Source organism: Sphaeramia orbicularis, chromosome 1, assembly GCF_902148855.1.
Source record: "Sphaeramia orbicularis chromosome 1, fSphaOr1.1, whole genome shotgun sequence".
Taxonomy (NCBI): Eukaryota; Metazoa; Chordata; class Actinopteri; order Kurtiformes; family Apogonidae; genus Sphaeramia; species Sphaeramia orbicularis.
In genome coordinates, this window is record NC_043957.1 from 6784491 (window position 1) to 6799399 (window position 14909).

The 14909-nt window shown below is 35.4% G+C and overlaps 1 protein-coding gene across 4 annotated transcripts in view; it reads left to right on the plus strand.

Annotated features, from left to right (window-relative positions):
* Positions 1-14909, plus strand: part of nacc1b (nucleus accumbens associated 1, BEN and BTB (POZ) domain containing b) — a 38551-nt gene that overhangs the window by 18640 nt on the left and 5002 nt on the right. For all 4 annotated transcript variants that reach the window (XM_030138848.1, XM_030138837.1, XM_030138834.1 and 1 more), the window contains exons 4-7: positions 1720-1941; positions 9894-10359; positions 12206-12503; positions 14751-14848. In XM_030138848.1, coding sequence (XP_029994708.1) covers positions 1720-1941; positions 9894-10359; positions 12206-12503; positions 14751-14848 — 1084 coding nt within the window. The remainder of the gene's footprint in view (positions 1-1719; positions 1942-9893; positions 10360-12205; positions 12504-14750; positions 14849-14909) is intronic.

Consider the following 14909-nt stretch of genomic DNA (forward strand, 5'->3'; position numbering starts at 1 on the left):
CAGATTATTGCAGGTTATTGTAGTAATTACACTTTCTGTTGTGTAAATAGATTGCAAAGCTTTGGTGTAGTGTGATATTTGCACATAATGAGTGGCACCGGAGTGGGTTATTGTTCCGCTGTGGTTTGAGTAGTGCTGCTATGATGAGACTAGTTGTGCATGTCTGTCATTATGAGTGGCATTATGTCAACATGGGTGGGGTGGGGGTGGGGGTGGGGGGTCGACACATTTTTGCATCTCTTAAAAAACATGAAACTTCGCTCTGTCACTACAGGTTCTCACTATAGTAGCAGATGATCTGATTAGATCTGGAGTGTCTGCTGCATAATTCTGCATATTAATGAGGGGGAAACTGATTTCCTTGAAAGTCCTCTCACACACAGAGTTGATACGATGCTGTAACATGTTTTACCTAAAGGATGTTAAGAAGCCACTTCTGCATTTCATGATTCAGTATCTGGGGGTCATCAGAGCCAGTGGTATTTTGTCATGTTTCACTATTTCACTGAGTTATCAAGGTTTATTTTATTTGATCGTCTGAAGTTAAAAATCTTAAGTGTGCGTTGGTCAAGATAAGCAGCAGCACAGCTAGCAACATTTAAGAGTGTTAAAACTAAATATACATTAATGTATGAAAAACAAGACGAGAGTAAAATGTCAAAATATATAGAAGATTAGAACTCAAAAATATAGTCCAACTCAAAATTAATGTTAAACAGTTAATATAAGGCTGCATCAGCCAAAGAAATGGGTTATTCATCTGCCTCTGATAAGAAAAAAGATCAACAATAGTACAGCAAATTAAAAGTATGAATAGATAATCAGTTTGAAGTTTCTACAGGCTTCCACATATTCCATTTAAGACTTTTTAGGTTGTTCATAAATGTAGTTTTAGACTCATTTCAGAATCTAAAGTGGAGCTTCGCTGAAGTCAGGGATGTCAAACTCATTTTAATTCAGGTTCCACATTCAGACCAATCTGATCTCAAATGGGCCGGACCAGTAAAATATTAATATAATAACCTAGAATTGATGACAACTGCAAATGTCTCTGATTGTTTTAGTGCAAAAAATAACATTAAATTATGAAAATATTTACATTTACAAACTATCCAAACAAAAAAGATGTGAATAACCTGAAAAAAACTGAAGTTTTCTTTAGAAAATTAAATGCAATTTTAACAATGTTATACCTCAACTTAAGTACATTACAGATCAGATCTACACATGCACAAAACATTTAATAACAGGCTGAATATTGGTAGAATTGTGCTTAATTTTCTTTAAACGTTTCAGGTTGTTCATATTTGTTCAGGTTATTCACATTTTATTGTTAAAGGATAGTTTGTAAATGTAAATATTTTCATCATTTAATGTTTTTTTTTTTTTCCACTGAAAGAAAAATTTTTAGTTGTCATTTTTTATTGGCATAATGTAATATTTTTTTTCTACATTAATCAAAGAAGACAATTTGGAGTCATTATTTGTATATTGTTATTCTGTTAATTTTTTTGAGATCATATTGGTCTGAATGTGGAACCTGATCTAAAACCAGTTCGACAGCATTGACTCTTAATAACTTAAGTGTAATTTTTGGCCGGATTGGAACCTTAGGTGGGCCAGTTTTGGCCCACGGGCCGCATGTTTGACACCCCTGGTCTATCCTAAACTAAGACGTGACAGAGAAGTGAAATGAACCCTGTATGTGTTTATTTCCAGGTGTCGTCTCCAAGCTGTGACTCTCAGGGTCTCCACACCGAGGAGACCCCACCCTCTGAACCTCAGAGTCCCGTCACTCAGACCGTGGGAGGGGGCGGAGTCGGTGTCGTCGCCACCGCCGCAGGAAGACCCGCCTCTTGTCTGACACCCCTCCCCCTGGTGTTGAAGGTGAAGACAGAACAGACCGCCAGCACGCCTCAGCCCACTCCACAGCCACAGCAGGTCAGCTCCAGCGCTAGTGTCACCCACGTTATCTGTGCATTTCCTGTATTCGATCAAGTATTGGAAGTCAAACGTCGAGAACGTGACCGGTTAACGTGGCTGCATGAGTGGGTGTTACTTTGAGATTGAAAAAGGGCTTTCATACTTTCAAGGAGAACTGGCTGCCATAACTCCATATGTCAGAACAGCTCTTCATATTTTTATATTGTTCCTCAAACATAGCGTCAGTTATTTTATTTTCTACCAAGGACGTACTGAACATCATCTGCCGTTCATTAAAAGATCAGGCATCATTTTAATTGAATGCGCTGTAAGAGTTTTTTAGCACCTGGTTGTATTGATGAGTCCATCTATTCAAAGGCATGAGTATGCTTATTTTATTTCATTCCTTTTTATTGAATTATCCACGACCATGAATATGAACAGCAGTGAAAAGTTTCTTACTTCAAGTGTCGGTTGACAGCGGATTCATTCAACAACAGTAACTTTCTGGGCTTTTATTCCAACGGGATATTGTGACTCACATAAATATACACGCCGCTTTTAATTGGTACATTATAAGCTTTTCCACATGTATGTTCACACCTTGTCAAATACTACGCACTGAGGGTTAAGGTTTTTTTTTTTTTTAATTTATTTTAATTTATTTGCATTAAGTGGCACATACAGATATTTACAGAACCCACATTTCTCGCAAAAACCAACAACAGTGTACAACACATAACATGTAACACATACAGAGACTATTGATTATAAGACGTAGAAAATACACAGACCCTACAGAGACAAGAACATTAGGGTTATGTGAACTGGAGATCTTGGCATAAATTGACACGCCATCAAATGTTAGTGTACAACACATAACATGTAACACGTACAGAGTAAACAGAATCCTGCAGGACCTGTTTCCTGCGGTATTTTCCGAATATGAATTGCTACCTTTGGGAAAAGGCTATAGAGCAACCGCTTTAAATGATCATTCCTCCTCTTCTTAATAAATCTCAACCACTTACTTTGTAACTGCGAAAATGGCTGGTTACTATTTATTTATTTATTTATTTTTATCACATTTTATCCCTATTTATTGATGGTGGTGTCTCGTCTTTTATTGATAATATTTTTAATCAGTGAATTTTAAATCTTGCGATGTTGTTACATGTTTTGGTATGGATTTAGGGTTGTGCAATAGTATTATTTATTGATCTATTGGTGCTGTATACTGTCCCATGCTTCAGTTTGCCGTGTCATAGTATGGTTGGTGTTATTTACCGCTGTCGTGTGTCTGCAGTGTTATTTATTCTTATGTGTCTGCACTGAGATGGCGTTGCAGCCCATAACGAATTTCCCCCCAGGACAATAAAGCTTATCTTATCGTATCTTTATCTTTATCTTTATCTTATCCAATAGAATAGAATAGAATAGAATAGAATAGAATAGAATAGAATGTCTTTATTGTCATTGAACAGGTACAACAAAATTGAAAAAGTGCAATTGTCCTAGGTGCCATAAAAAAGTATAAATAATGTATATAAAGGAGTATAAAAAGTAAAATATAAAAGAAAAACCCTGACGGCATAAATATCTAAAAAAAAAAAAAAAATCTGCATAAAAAAGTATTACTAGAAGTATAAAAGACACATAAAACATCATCATATACTCTTATCATGTGAAAGGTTGAAAACATGTATGTATAGCATGCCAAATGCCATAAAAACTGTCGCGACATATGCCATTTCATGAGATCAGTCTCTTTAATATCTTTAGCAGTGACATAAGATTATAAATACTGCCTCACTTATTAAAACACTGCAAAGAGCTTTTCCTACTCTTATAAGTCAGTTTAGTTTAACCCTTTCATGCAGTGTTCATCTATTTTACAGCTGTTCTCTTGTGTATTCATAGGTTCTGTAGTTTTAGTGACACATCAGCCAACACAGTGGATGCTTATGCATCATCCCAAACACTGTCATTCATACCATTACTGTAACTTCGCTGTTCTTGATAAACCTGATCTGCAGTAACATATTTTAGTGGAAAATAATTATTACTAATTGTTATTGGACTGTAATCAAGTTTTTGTTTTTTTTACATTTATTTATATATATTTTTAAAAATTGTCTTCATGAAGTGAGTAATGACTAGTGTTAGAGTATGTTAAAATGTGAGAAAACATCAGATTAGGAGCGTTAAACAGGGTTGGTACGGGTAATTGAAATCCTTGAAAATGCTTGAATTTCACTGTTTTCAAGGTCTGGAAAGTGCTTGAATTTTAGTTTAAGTGCTTGAAAGTGCTTGTAATTATAACTCTGTCATTCGATTTATTTATTTTTTAATATTAACTCCAAGCCAAAGCTCCTTACTGAGAGGTGACACAGTTTGAAAAATAAAACTTTATTTAAAAAAAAAAAGTTAATTCCCAGGTGTTCTCAGGTTGACTCCAGGTACATTTTTATCTTAATCTTTGTCTTTGTGCGAGTGTGTGTGAAGAACGCCAAGTGGCTTCCTTTGGTTTTTTTTTTTTTTGGGGTAAATCTTTGTGTTCTCCTTTAATTTCTAAACGTTTTGCTATTTTTAGATGTTTAAAGCATAATACAATGTACATCATTGTGATAAAAAGTGAAAAAAAATAATCCTATCAGTATATGTATTCCTGTAGATGTGGATTTGACCCCAGTGATAAGGTGAAAATGAGCCTTAAAAGTGCTTGAATTTGTCCTCGAAAAATGTGTGTGAACCCAGATTAAAAATGTTTTTATGTCATAGTTTTCATATCACTTTCTGATATTGGGTTTTAAATGCATGTTTCTCTGCTTCAAACACTGAACACAGGGTGTCCAGCTGAGTGGATGTTTTTGTAAGTCCCTGAAAAAAGAAAAAAATTCAATCACATTGTTTTTTTTTCATGCCTAAAGAGGAATAAAAACGTGTATGAAAGGGTTAAATAGCCTTAGAAAAATATAATTGAATCTTTGGATTTATAGAAAAGCATCTGTTGGTTTTACCGTGGAACAGTTGCCATGTGATGTTGGGTGTTAATCTGTATGTCAGTGTATTTAAAGTCCTTATTTTTGAGGCTTCACTGTAACCACCACGTAGTTTTAGAATTAAAGTAAACGGTGCGTTCAAGCATTAAATGTACAGATGTGTCAGTAATGCGGAGGCACAGTAACGGGGTTCCCAAGCTGCTTAAGTCACTAATTGTGTCCTTTTTCTTCTATTTTCTTTTTTTTTATGAGTTCGAACTTGAAATATTGTTAAAAGTGGTCAAAGGCAGCGGCAGGATTTCAGATTTGTGCTTCTTTTTTGTGTTGAGCACTAGGCACCCTGTCAGGAGCCCATTTGAAAAGTTAAAACAGACACTGCAGCAGGAGAACGGAGTGCATAAATTTTCTAAAGATTGATTTTTAAATGGTACTTGATGCCTCAGGGATGAGTATTTTTGTAACCGATGAACATCTTGTACACTCGGTTAGTTGATCTGATAGATCCTGATTTGAGTCTAAACTGTCCCACTGTTTGTCTGACTGCTGTTCAACCATTTATATTTAATGTTCCTCCATATAATGCAGCATTAACTTATATTATTTGTTATGGACTTTGAAGGAAAGCACATTTATAAAGAATTTTTTTTTAAAAAAAAAAAGTCTTTGCACCGAGTTTGAGGAAACATTTAGACAGTAGCATCAAAAGGTTTTTTTTTTTCTTTTATCCTGGTTGAAACGTTAAATATGAATTTTCTTCTGAAGCCTGGAAGTCATATCAGTAAATGCAAGTCAAATGTTTAGCCACTGATAGTTGCTGTGTAAATACACAGTCTCTGCAGGTCCCTTAAACTTTAATTATTGGATTCTAATCGAAATATTATCAGAATTACAATATGGCAAAGAGTAATATCCAAATTATAGCAACTGCAATTTTTTGATAAAGCTAAAACGTGTCACAACATACCAGCACCAGTGAAGAATAGTGGTGCTACAGAGACTCCCTGGTGTTATACCTATGAATTATTATATTCTCTGGACATAAAAGAACATGTTGGTTTGTTCTATATGTTGTGTGTCAGAATAATTTTGGCAGATTTTAACAACTAATTGGATTTAGTAAACGGTTGAAGCCTGTTTAAATAATCAATCTGAAACCAGCGGCTTCTTGTGCTGGTGGGTTTTTAGGAAGGCTTTTTTTTTTGTTTTTTAATAATTTTATTTGTGGATTTTCAACAGCATAATATGGATGCATCATCCAGTGTGTAGATTTTTACTATCCTTCTTAACATAAGTCCCCACCCCTAATTTAGATATAAACATGTAAATATATATGCACCAAAAGACAGGAGGCACATAGCATTCACACAAAATCTAGACGTGAAAACAGAAAAAGGAAAAATAAATAAATAACACAACATTAAATAGATAACATAAAAAAGAAGAAATAACAATAAAAGAAATAAAATATGTACCATACCTACAGTTATTCCAGGTGATGACTGGTGATTTGATGTTAAAGTCATGATAATTGCTCATTCTGTAAGTTTGTGTGTGTTTTAGAAAAGGCTGCCATGCTTTATAGAATTTTGCAGTTGATCCTGTTAACATATGTCTCATTTTGGGAACATTTAATGTTTCTAAGGCTTCGTACAGACTGCAGCCAAATGTGGTCCAAATCCGATTTTTTTTTTTTTTTTTTTGCCCATATGTGACCTGTATCCGATCTGTTAAAGACAGACAGAGCAGCCCACATCTGACTTTTGAACACATTTATTACAAAATCAAATGAATTGACAGAAAATATTGTGTTATTGTTATTGTGTTATTTCTCCCAAACTAAATCAGGTGATGCATATTTTGCTTCGGAGACAAATCCTTAACACAAAAACAGAACATGTAAAAATACAGCTGGATATAGACTGATATAAGCACTGATCGGTTATAATGCAGGGTCCATTAAGGCTACGTTCAGACTGCAGGTAAATGTGGACCAAATCCAATTTTTTTTTTTTTTTTTTGCTCATATGTGACCTGTATCCGATCTGTTAAAGACAGTCTGAACAGCACTAATCTGACCCAGACCACTTTCATATGTGGTCCTAAATCTGACCCAGACCACTGTCATATGTGGTTCTAAATCCAATACATATCTGATATTTATTACCTCTGCCAGGAGGTATTGTGATCGCTTTGCTTTGTGTGTTTGCGTGCATGCGTGCATGTTTGTTTGTTTGTTAGCAAGATAACTCAAAAAGTTATGGACGGATTTTCATGAAATTTTCAGGAAATGTTGATGCTGGCACAAGGAAGAAATGATAAAATTTTGGTGGTGATTGGGGGTGGGGGGGCCATGGGGGCCCACTGATCTGCCTTGGCGGAGGTCTGCGCTCTCTGAGTGCTTTTCTTGTTTCCAATGTGACTTCAGTCTTAACGTCCAGGCCGCATTTATCCGACCTTTATGTCATTGAAATGCTACAAACGTCCCAGTTGTTGGTCGGAACGGAGGAAAACCATATTTGCTTCTGTAAACAGTGTGTGTCTGCATGGTCTCGTATTCCATCAGGACCTCTTTAGTGCATGTGGGTCACTTCAGGGTCACATTCAGTTCAGACTCAAAACTGATAGAAGTCGCATTTAATGTGGAATATGAACCAACACACAAAAAAATCTCATCTTCCCCAAAAAATCCAAATTGTGCATTAAGACCTGCTGTGTGAACATAGTCTATGATGATAAAAACTAAACCACATCAGGGGTGTTAAACATGCGGCCCATGGGCCAAAACCGGCTTCCCAAAGGTTCAAATCCGGTCCATTGGATGACTTTACAAAGGCAAAAATTACACTGAAGACATTAACAATCAATGGTGTCGAACTGGTTTTAGTTCAAGTTCGACTTCCAGAAAAATATAATCTAAAGTCAAATAATAACATAATAACCTATAAATAATGACTCCAAATTTTCTTCTTGGTTTGTTGTGAAAAAAAAATTTACATTATGCCTAAAAATAATGAAAACTCCAAATTTTTCTCTTTGTTTTAGTGCAAAAAGTAACATGAAAATATTTACATTAACAAATTATCCTTAAACAATAAAATGTGAATAACCTGAACACATATGAACAACCTGAAATGTCTAAAGAAAATTAAGCACAATTTTAGCTATTCTCTGCCTGTTACTAAATGTTTTATGCCTTTTTGTAGATCTCATCTGTAATGTAGTCAAGTCAACTTTAAAAACAACAGTGGGCCAAAGGGCTGTACACAGATGAAAGCAAATAAAACACATAAAAGAACGAATAAAAACAATACAAGCAATTATACATTAAGACAATAAAAGCCAACCTCTCACACAGTTAAAAGCCAAAGAGAAAAAATATGTTTAAGAGAGGATTTAAAAATAGAAACTGAGTCATCTTGCCTGATGTGCAAAGTGTACATGTATTAACGATAAGTTGAGGTATGATTTTGTGAAAATTGCACAAAGAAATTTCAGTTTTTTCAGGTTATTCACATTTTTTTTTTGTTTGGAGATATTATAAATGTAAATGTTTTTATAATTTAATGTTATATTTTTTGCACTGAAACAAAGAGAAAAGGTTCAAGGTGACTTTGATACCCGTAGGTAGATTTGTTCTGCAGTCTGGAGAGGGCATCTCAAACATTAAACACATAAAACATTCAAACCACAGGACACATACAGGGGACAGATTAGAAACAGCACTGACAAAAGACATGGACAGGTACCTCCAGCAGCTCACAGGGTTAAAACAGACTAAAATAAATGAATTAAAAACAGACAACAGACTTAAATGAATAAAAGTCATCAAATATCACTAAAAATGCCAATATAAAACCTGTTAAATCATGATAAAAACAAAAAAAATTAATATGATATAATACGAGGGACAAAAAATAAGTAAGTTCATAAAAATAAACCAGACCCCAAGAATTAAAATAAAATGAAGTGCATCAAGGTTTATTTGAAAATTAGGAGCCATTATCAGGTGTGTAAGAAAATATCGGCATTGCGATATTTCACTTGACGATACTGTATCGATATTAAAAAGTACTGTATCAATATTTTTAGGTATTTATGCAAATGCAGACATAGCGCAGGTTCAGTTTTGTTTTTCGTTTTTCAAACTGTTTCATTTCTATATTCACATGGGTATTTTGTTCAGTTCTTGTACTGCAAATGTACTATTGTGATACTGCAGGTCATAAATGTAGTTTTTTGAAACTGATAACACTGTTTTGTTAAATAATGGATAATTCAAGCATCCTAAAAGCACTTTTTACTGTCTGAAAGAGGCAATTTTTTTTTTTTTATTAGGAATGCACAAAAATAATGTTCTGATGTTGGATGATCCAGGGACTGAACACTATATATTCTTTTCGCAATAGAATACGAACATTTAAGCAGGATCTTAAACTGTAATGTCTGGAAAACATTATTTATTTATTTGTGTGGTTTTTTTGGTACTGCTAAAGCCACATAGTCAAACTTTATTTATCCAAATGCTGCACTATAACTTTTTCCAGGAAATAATCTTTAAAAAAAAAAGAAACAATACAAAAAAATATTGCCTTGTTAACAGTATCGTGATATATCGCGATATATCATATTGTGATTTGTATTGTATAACCAAATTCTTGCCAATACACAGCCCTAGTCATTATCAATAGGTTCTGTTATTATTTTACTGATCTGATTCATTTGGGATCAGATTGGTCTGAATGTGGAACCTGAACTAAATTGAGTTTGAGGTGAAGCTCCAGTTTAGAGTCTGAAATTAGCCTAAAACTACATTTATGACCAACCTGAAAAGTCTTAAATGGAACCTGTCGAAGCCTGTAGAAACTTTAAACTGATCATCTATTAACACTTTTAATTTGTCGTACTTTTGTTGTTTTGTCTTATCAGAAGCAGATGAATAACCCATGTTTCTTCTTGGTCTTTGCTCAGGAGGGGTCCATGTACTCAGTGGTCTGTACGCCTGTGGCCAAGCGGCTCTGGGAGGGGGGCAACCGTGACGGAGGAGGGGGGTCAGGAGGGGGCGGGGGTGGCGTAATGAGGAAGGCTGCACGCTACTCTTCTTCCTCATCCTCCTCCTCATCCTCCAACACTGCTACCCAGGATGCCTCTGGGCGTGGACCAGCTGCCAACGCCAACGTAGCAGGGGGCGGAGGCGGGGCCACCATGGTGGGAGGAGCCGGACTCAACAGTAACCATAACAACAATAACAACAACAACGGCGGGACCCCAGAGGGCACGAGCCCGGGCACACTGAGCATGTACACCAGCGACTCACCCATCAGTTACCACGACGACGAGGAAGAGGACGACATAGCGGATGATAGCGCCGAAGAGCAGTACAGACAGATCTGCAACATGTACACCATGTACAGCATGTTGAACGCCGGAGCCGCAGGTAGGAGCGCAAGCGTGGGTTCATCTGAAGGGCACTGCATCTGAGCTGTGAAGTTCAGTCAACTCAAGGGTTTTATTTACTGGGATCAGGCCTGGGAAAGTTTGTTTATTTAACTTTTTCAGGAACATAAGTACATTGAGAATGAAATGCTTGTAACACTAACACCAGTGTTTCCGCTGGTGAGGTTTCACCGTCAAGTCACACATTTGATACCAAACATAATCACCATGGCTAAACCAACACAGTGGAAGTACTGCTGGGTCTTCTTGGTGATTATCCACTGGTGCTCTTTGGAAACTTGCGGTGTGTCTTACTATTTGGAGTCAAAAAAAAAAAAAAAAATCTGCATTAACATGCACAATTTCAAAAAATATAAAGACATAGACTATCACACAGGCTAAAAATAACTAAAATAACTGAAAATAAGAACATGACAGAGATCAGGGGATAGCTGAAATTATTTTTTGGAAAAATCCATTAAATAAGTCATCATTTACTGAAATATAAAACACAATAAATACATTCATGTAATAGTTTTATTGTCAATCATCTTGTTGAAGCTTTGGAAACATTTGAAGAACTTTTATATTTTATATGATTCAAAATTAGTTTGAGTAGATAAGGAATTGTTTTTTGTTGATGAATGGATCATTTTTCACACAAATCCTACAGTGTGCCTTGGAACATTTTTTTGAAATCTTGCACGTTAATGCGGATTTTTTCTTTTGACTCCAAATAATCATTGTGGCATTCGACTCATTATACATATGTATAATATATAATAGTTCTACTGTTTTCAATAAGAAGCCATGGACGCTCCATGCTGCTGTACAATTTTTACACCTGTATTTTTTTCACCCCCTAAGAATTATATGCATGCTCCAAACCGCATTCTTTTATATGTAAACGTCCAGTAGTGAAACCTGTCGTACTGAATTTACCTTGTTTATTTATCTTTTACTGCAGTAAATTTGACTTTATTTGGATATTCAGAACTACACAGTTAATGGGGGTAAAAATAATGTGGGTGTAAAACCAGCACGTTGCATGTTGTACCAAATTTACCCATGTAGTTGGTGAGCATGTGCGAAAAGACCGGAAGCACTAAAATAATACAGGGGTAAAAATTGTTCATGACACCGCACCTCTCTGAGGTATTCGGAAGATCAGCGCCTGAAGGAATTATTCTACACCGAGTAGACGTAGTTATTGAATAAGGAGGACAGAAACAAAAACTGAACCTTTCATTAACAAAAAATAATGACTTATCAACTCAAACTAATTTTGAATCATATAAGATATAAATGTTCTTCAAATGTTTCCAAAGCTTCAACAAGATGATTGACAATGAAACTATTATATAAATGTATTTATTGTGTTTTATATTTCAGCATTAATTCTCATTATGTATTTTGTATTTGGTACATGATGACTTATTTAATGGATTTATTCCAAAAAAATTTCAACTACCCCCTTGGCTTCTTCTGAGTTTGCCTGGGGCTACGTAGACCCCACTTTGAGAACCCCTGGTCTAGATCTTTCTGTGTCCATGTTCTTTTTATTTTCAGTTATTTTAGTCAGTTTTAGCCTGTGTGATAGTCTATGTCTTTCAATATCTGCCCATTAGTTATCATTAATATATGTAATAAATACTTAAAACAGTGTGTTATAGCAAAAAATAAAAAACAAACTTGAATTTTTATCATTTATTATGGAATCCAACTGTAAATGTTTGTTTATTGGCTGTAAATTAAAAGACAAATGGTTTGTTCACTATGGTTTTCTTATAAATAAATAGCTCAGAGGTTAAGTTTTGTTTCATTTCATTTTTCTGTGATGTCCTCAGTGGTCGGGGAGCGGGTGGAGGCTCTGCCAGACCTGGCCCCAGACTCTGGCGGCGGGCGGGGGGGCAGAGGGGGGCGCTCTCGGCAAGACCTGGCCTCCCTTCCCGCCGAGCTCATCAGTCAGATCGGCAACCGCTGCCACCCGAAACTGTACGAGGAGGGCGACCCGGCGGAGAAGCTGGAGCTGGTGAGCGGTACCTCGGTGTTCATCTCCCGCGCTCAGCTCATGAACTGCCATGTCAGCGCCGGCACACGCCACAAAGTCCTCCTCCGACGCCTGCTGGCCGCGTTCTTTGACAGGTCAGTGTCCAAACAGCTGCTTATTGACTGAAAAGACAACACAGAAGAAGCAGAAGTAAGATGTGAACAGCTGATTTATTTATATCTGTGAACTGTCAGGTGGTCAGTCAGTCAAATTTTATTTATGTAGAGTTGGATCACATCAAAAGTTATCTCATGACATTTTACATTTAGAGCCGGTCTAAACCAGACTCTTAAATCCATTTACAGAAACCAACAGTAGTTGCTTTTCCATCGGACATCTGCGCAAAACTTTCCCGATATTTACTAAATGTCAAAAAAACAGAAGTGCGTAATGTTGGTTTTTCCATTAAATCACAAATGCGATGATTTGTTTATGAATTATCACAAGATGGCATTCCATAAACATGGCCATGAATGTAAATATGGTCTTGATTTACAGATATATTCATTATTATTATATATTACCCCTCTATCTCGTATTAAATTTAAAAAATGATCAGGTTTCCTGTTGTGTCCACACATACCGCAACATGTTTCTTCTTCTTTGCTTGTTGTAACGTCTGTCAACATCCGTTTTTTTTTTTTTTAAATTGACCTGACTCTAATTGCAAGAAAAGGTCTTTCCATTGCAGTTTTGCGTGATATAACTACCATGTGCTACGCCTGAAAAACCACCTCTTGCCAGCGCAAAAACTTTTAATAGAAAAATGAGACTTTTGCCATTTTTCCATTAGGTACCTTTTTATGTGCAAGTTATATTCGCGCAGTTTGAGGGTCAATGGAAAAGCGACTGCTGACCAAAAAAATCATCACAATCATTTAATTAAATCTATGATCTGTGATTTGAATTATGCAATTTTTTTTTATCAAAACAAAACTTACTACCTTTTGTTGAATGAATGATAAAAAATAAAAATGAATGACAATAAACAATAACATAATAATGACATATACATATATATATATTTTGTGAAGGAGAGGGAGGTTATGATTTATGGGGAAAGTTAAATTTAAAGATTCATAAAGTGCGCACTATGTTAAAAAGTTTCTGTATCACCATTTGTGGAGTAAATTGTGTGGAGATAAAAAAATATCAAGCATAAATCAGTTTAAAAAAAGATATACAGAATTGATTCTTGTGAGGTTCAGTATTTAATAATGACTATGAGGGCTGTTCGCTTAAGGATAATGTATTGACAAATATTCTGTAACTGTTGAAGAAAATTATTGAACTGTTTTCTGTCTGTTTGTATGAACGTACTGCCATGATAATACTGTTGTGCATAACTCAATTACTGTATTATGTACTGGCTGTGGGTTGAATGTTAGATTAAAAAAACTTATTGTTTGATTCATGAATGAAGTTATTGAGAAAGATGTAAAAGTACTTGAGAAGTAGGATTAAATAAGTTCCTACTCTTTTTCAACCATGCAAATTTAGACTTGCTCGCACTCAAAGACAGATTCTGTTAATTTAAATGTTAAAATAAATTAAAAAAAAAAAAAAAATGACATATACATAGAATAATTACTGTTCTCTTCTTTTTAAAGGACATTTAAAAATGACATCCTTCCTTGTAATTCTCTAATCCTGTCATTAAATCAGACCAGTAGTTTTTATTGACCCGTTCATGAAGGGATTGACAAAATTGGAAACATATTTGCAGCTTGTCTTGTCATATTGCAGATACAGAGCCCATGTTAAAATTTTCAGTACATCTTAAAGTAGGTCTATAACTACATTTACATTTATGCATTTTGGCAGATGCTTTTTTTCCAAAGCGACTTACAGGGAAAAAAACAAAATAAAAGAATAAAATACAAGAATAGATTAAAGACATTAAACAGCTGTACAATTAAAAACAGTGTCGTACGGAAGAATAAAAAAAGCAAAATGATAGACTAAAATACAAAAATAGATTAAAAAGACATAAAAACAGCTGTACAATTTATAAAAAAAAAAACAAAAAAACAACAACAACAAAAAAACAATAAAGAAACAGTGAAATAATAACTAAACCAAACTTCTTAAATACCTCCAGTAATAACTTTCAGTTTAATAAACACTTTTTGGTCTTTTGTCAGGTCAAATTGGTTCATCGCACTGGGGGAAAAAAGACACACCTGAAGCTATTTATCCAACAGATTGTATATAAAGTCATACAGCTCTTTTAGCCTGATGTTGACGTAGTGCAGATCCATTTTAGATCCAGTGCAGAAGCCCAAGGCTGTGTCATGTGTTTCTTAATGTTGGTGGTTAATAATGTTTTGTTTGTGGCTCAGGAGCACTCTTGCAAACAGCTGTGGAACTGGCATCCGCTCTTCAACCAACGACCCCAGCCGTAAACCGCTGGACAACAGAGTGCTACACGCTGTCAAATGTGAGTGAGCTTTGTTTTTGGTCATGACTGGGAAAGCTGACTTCTATGGCTGCACACAGTC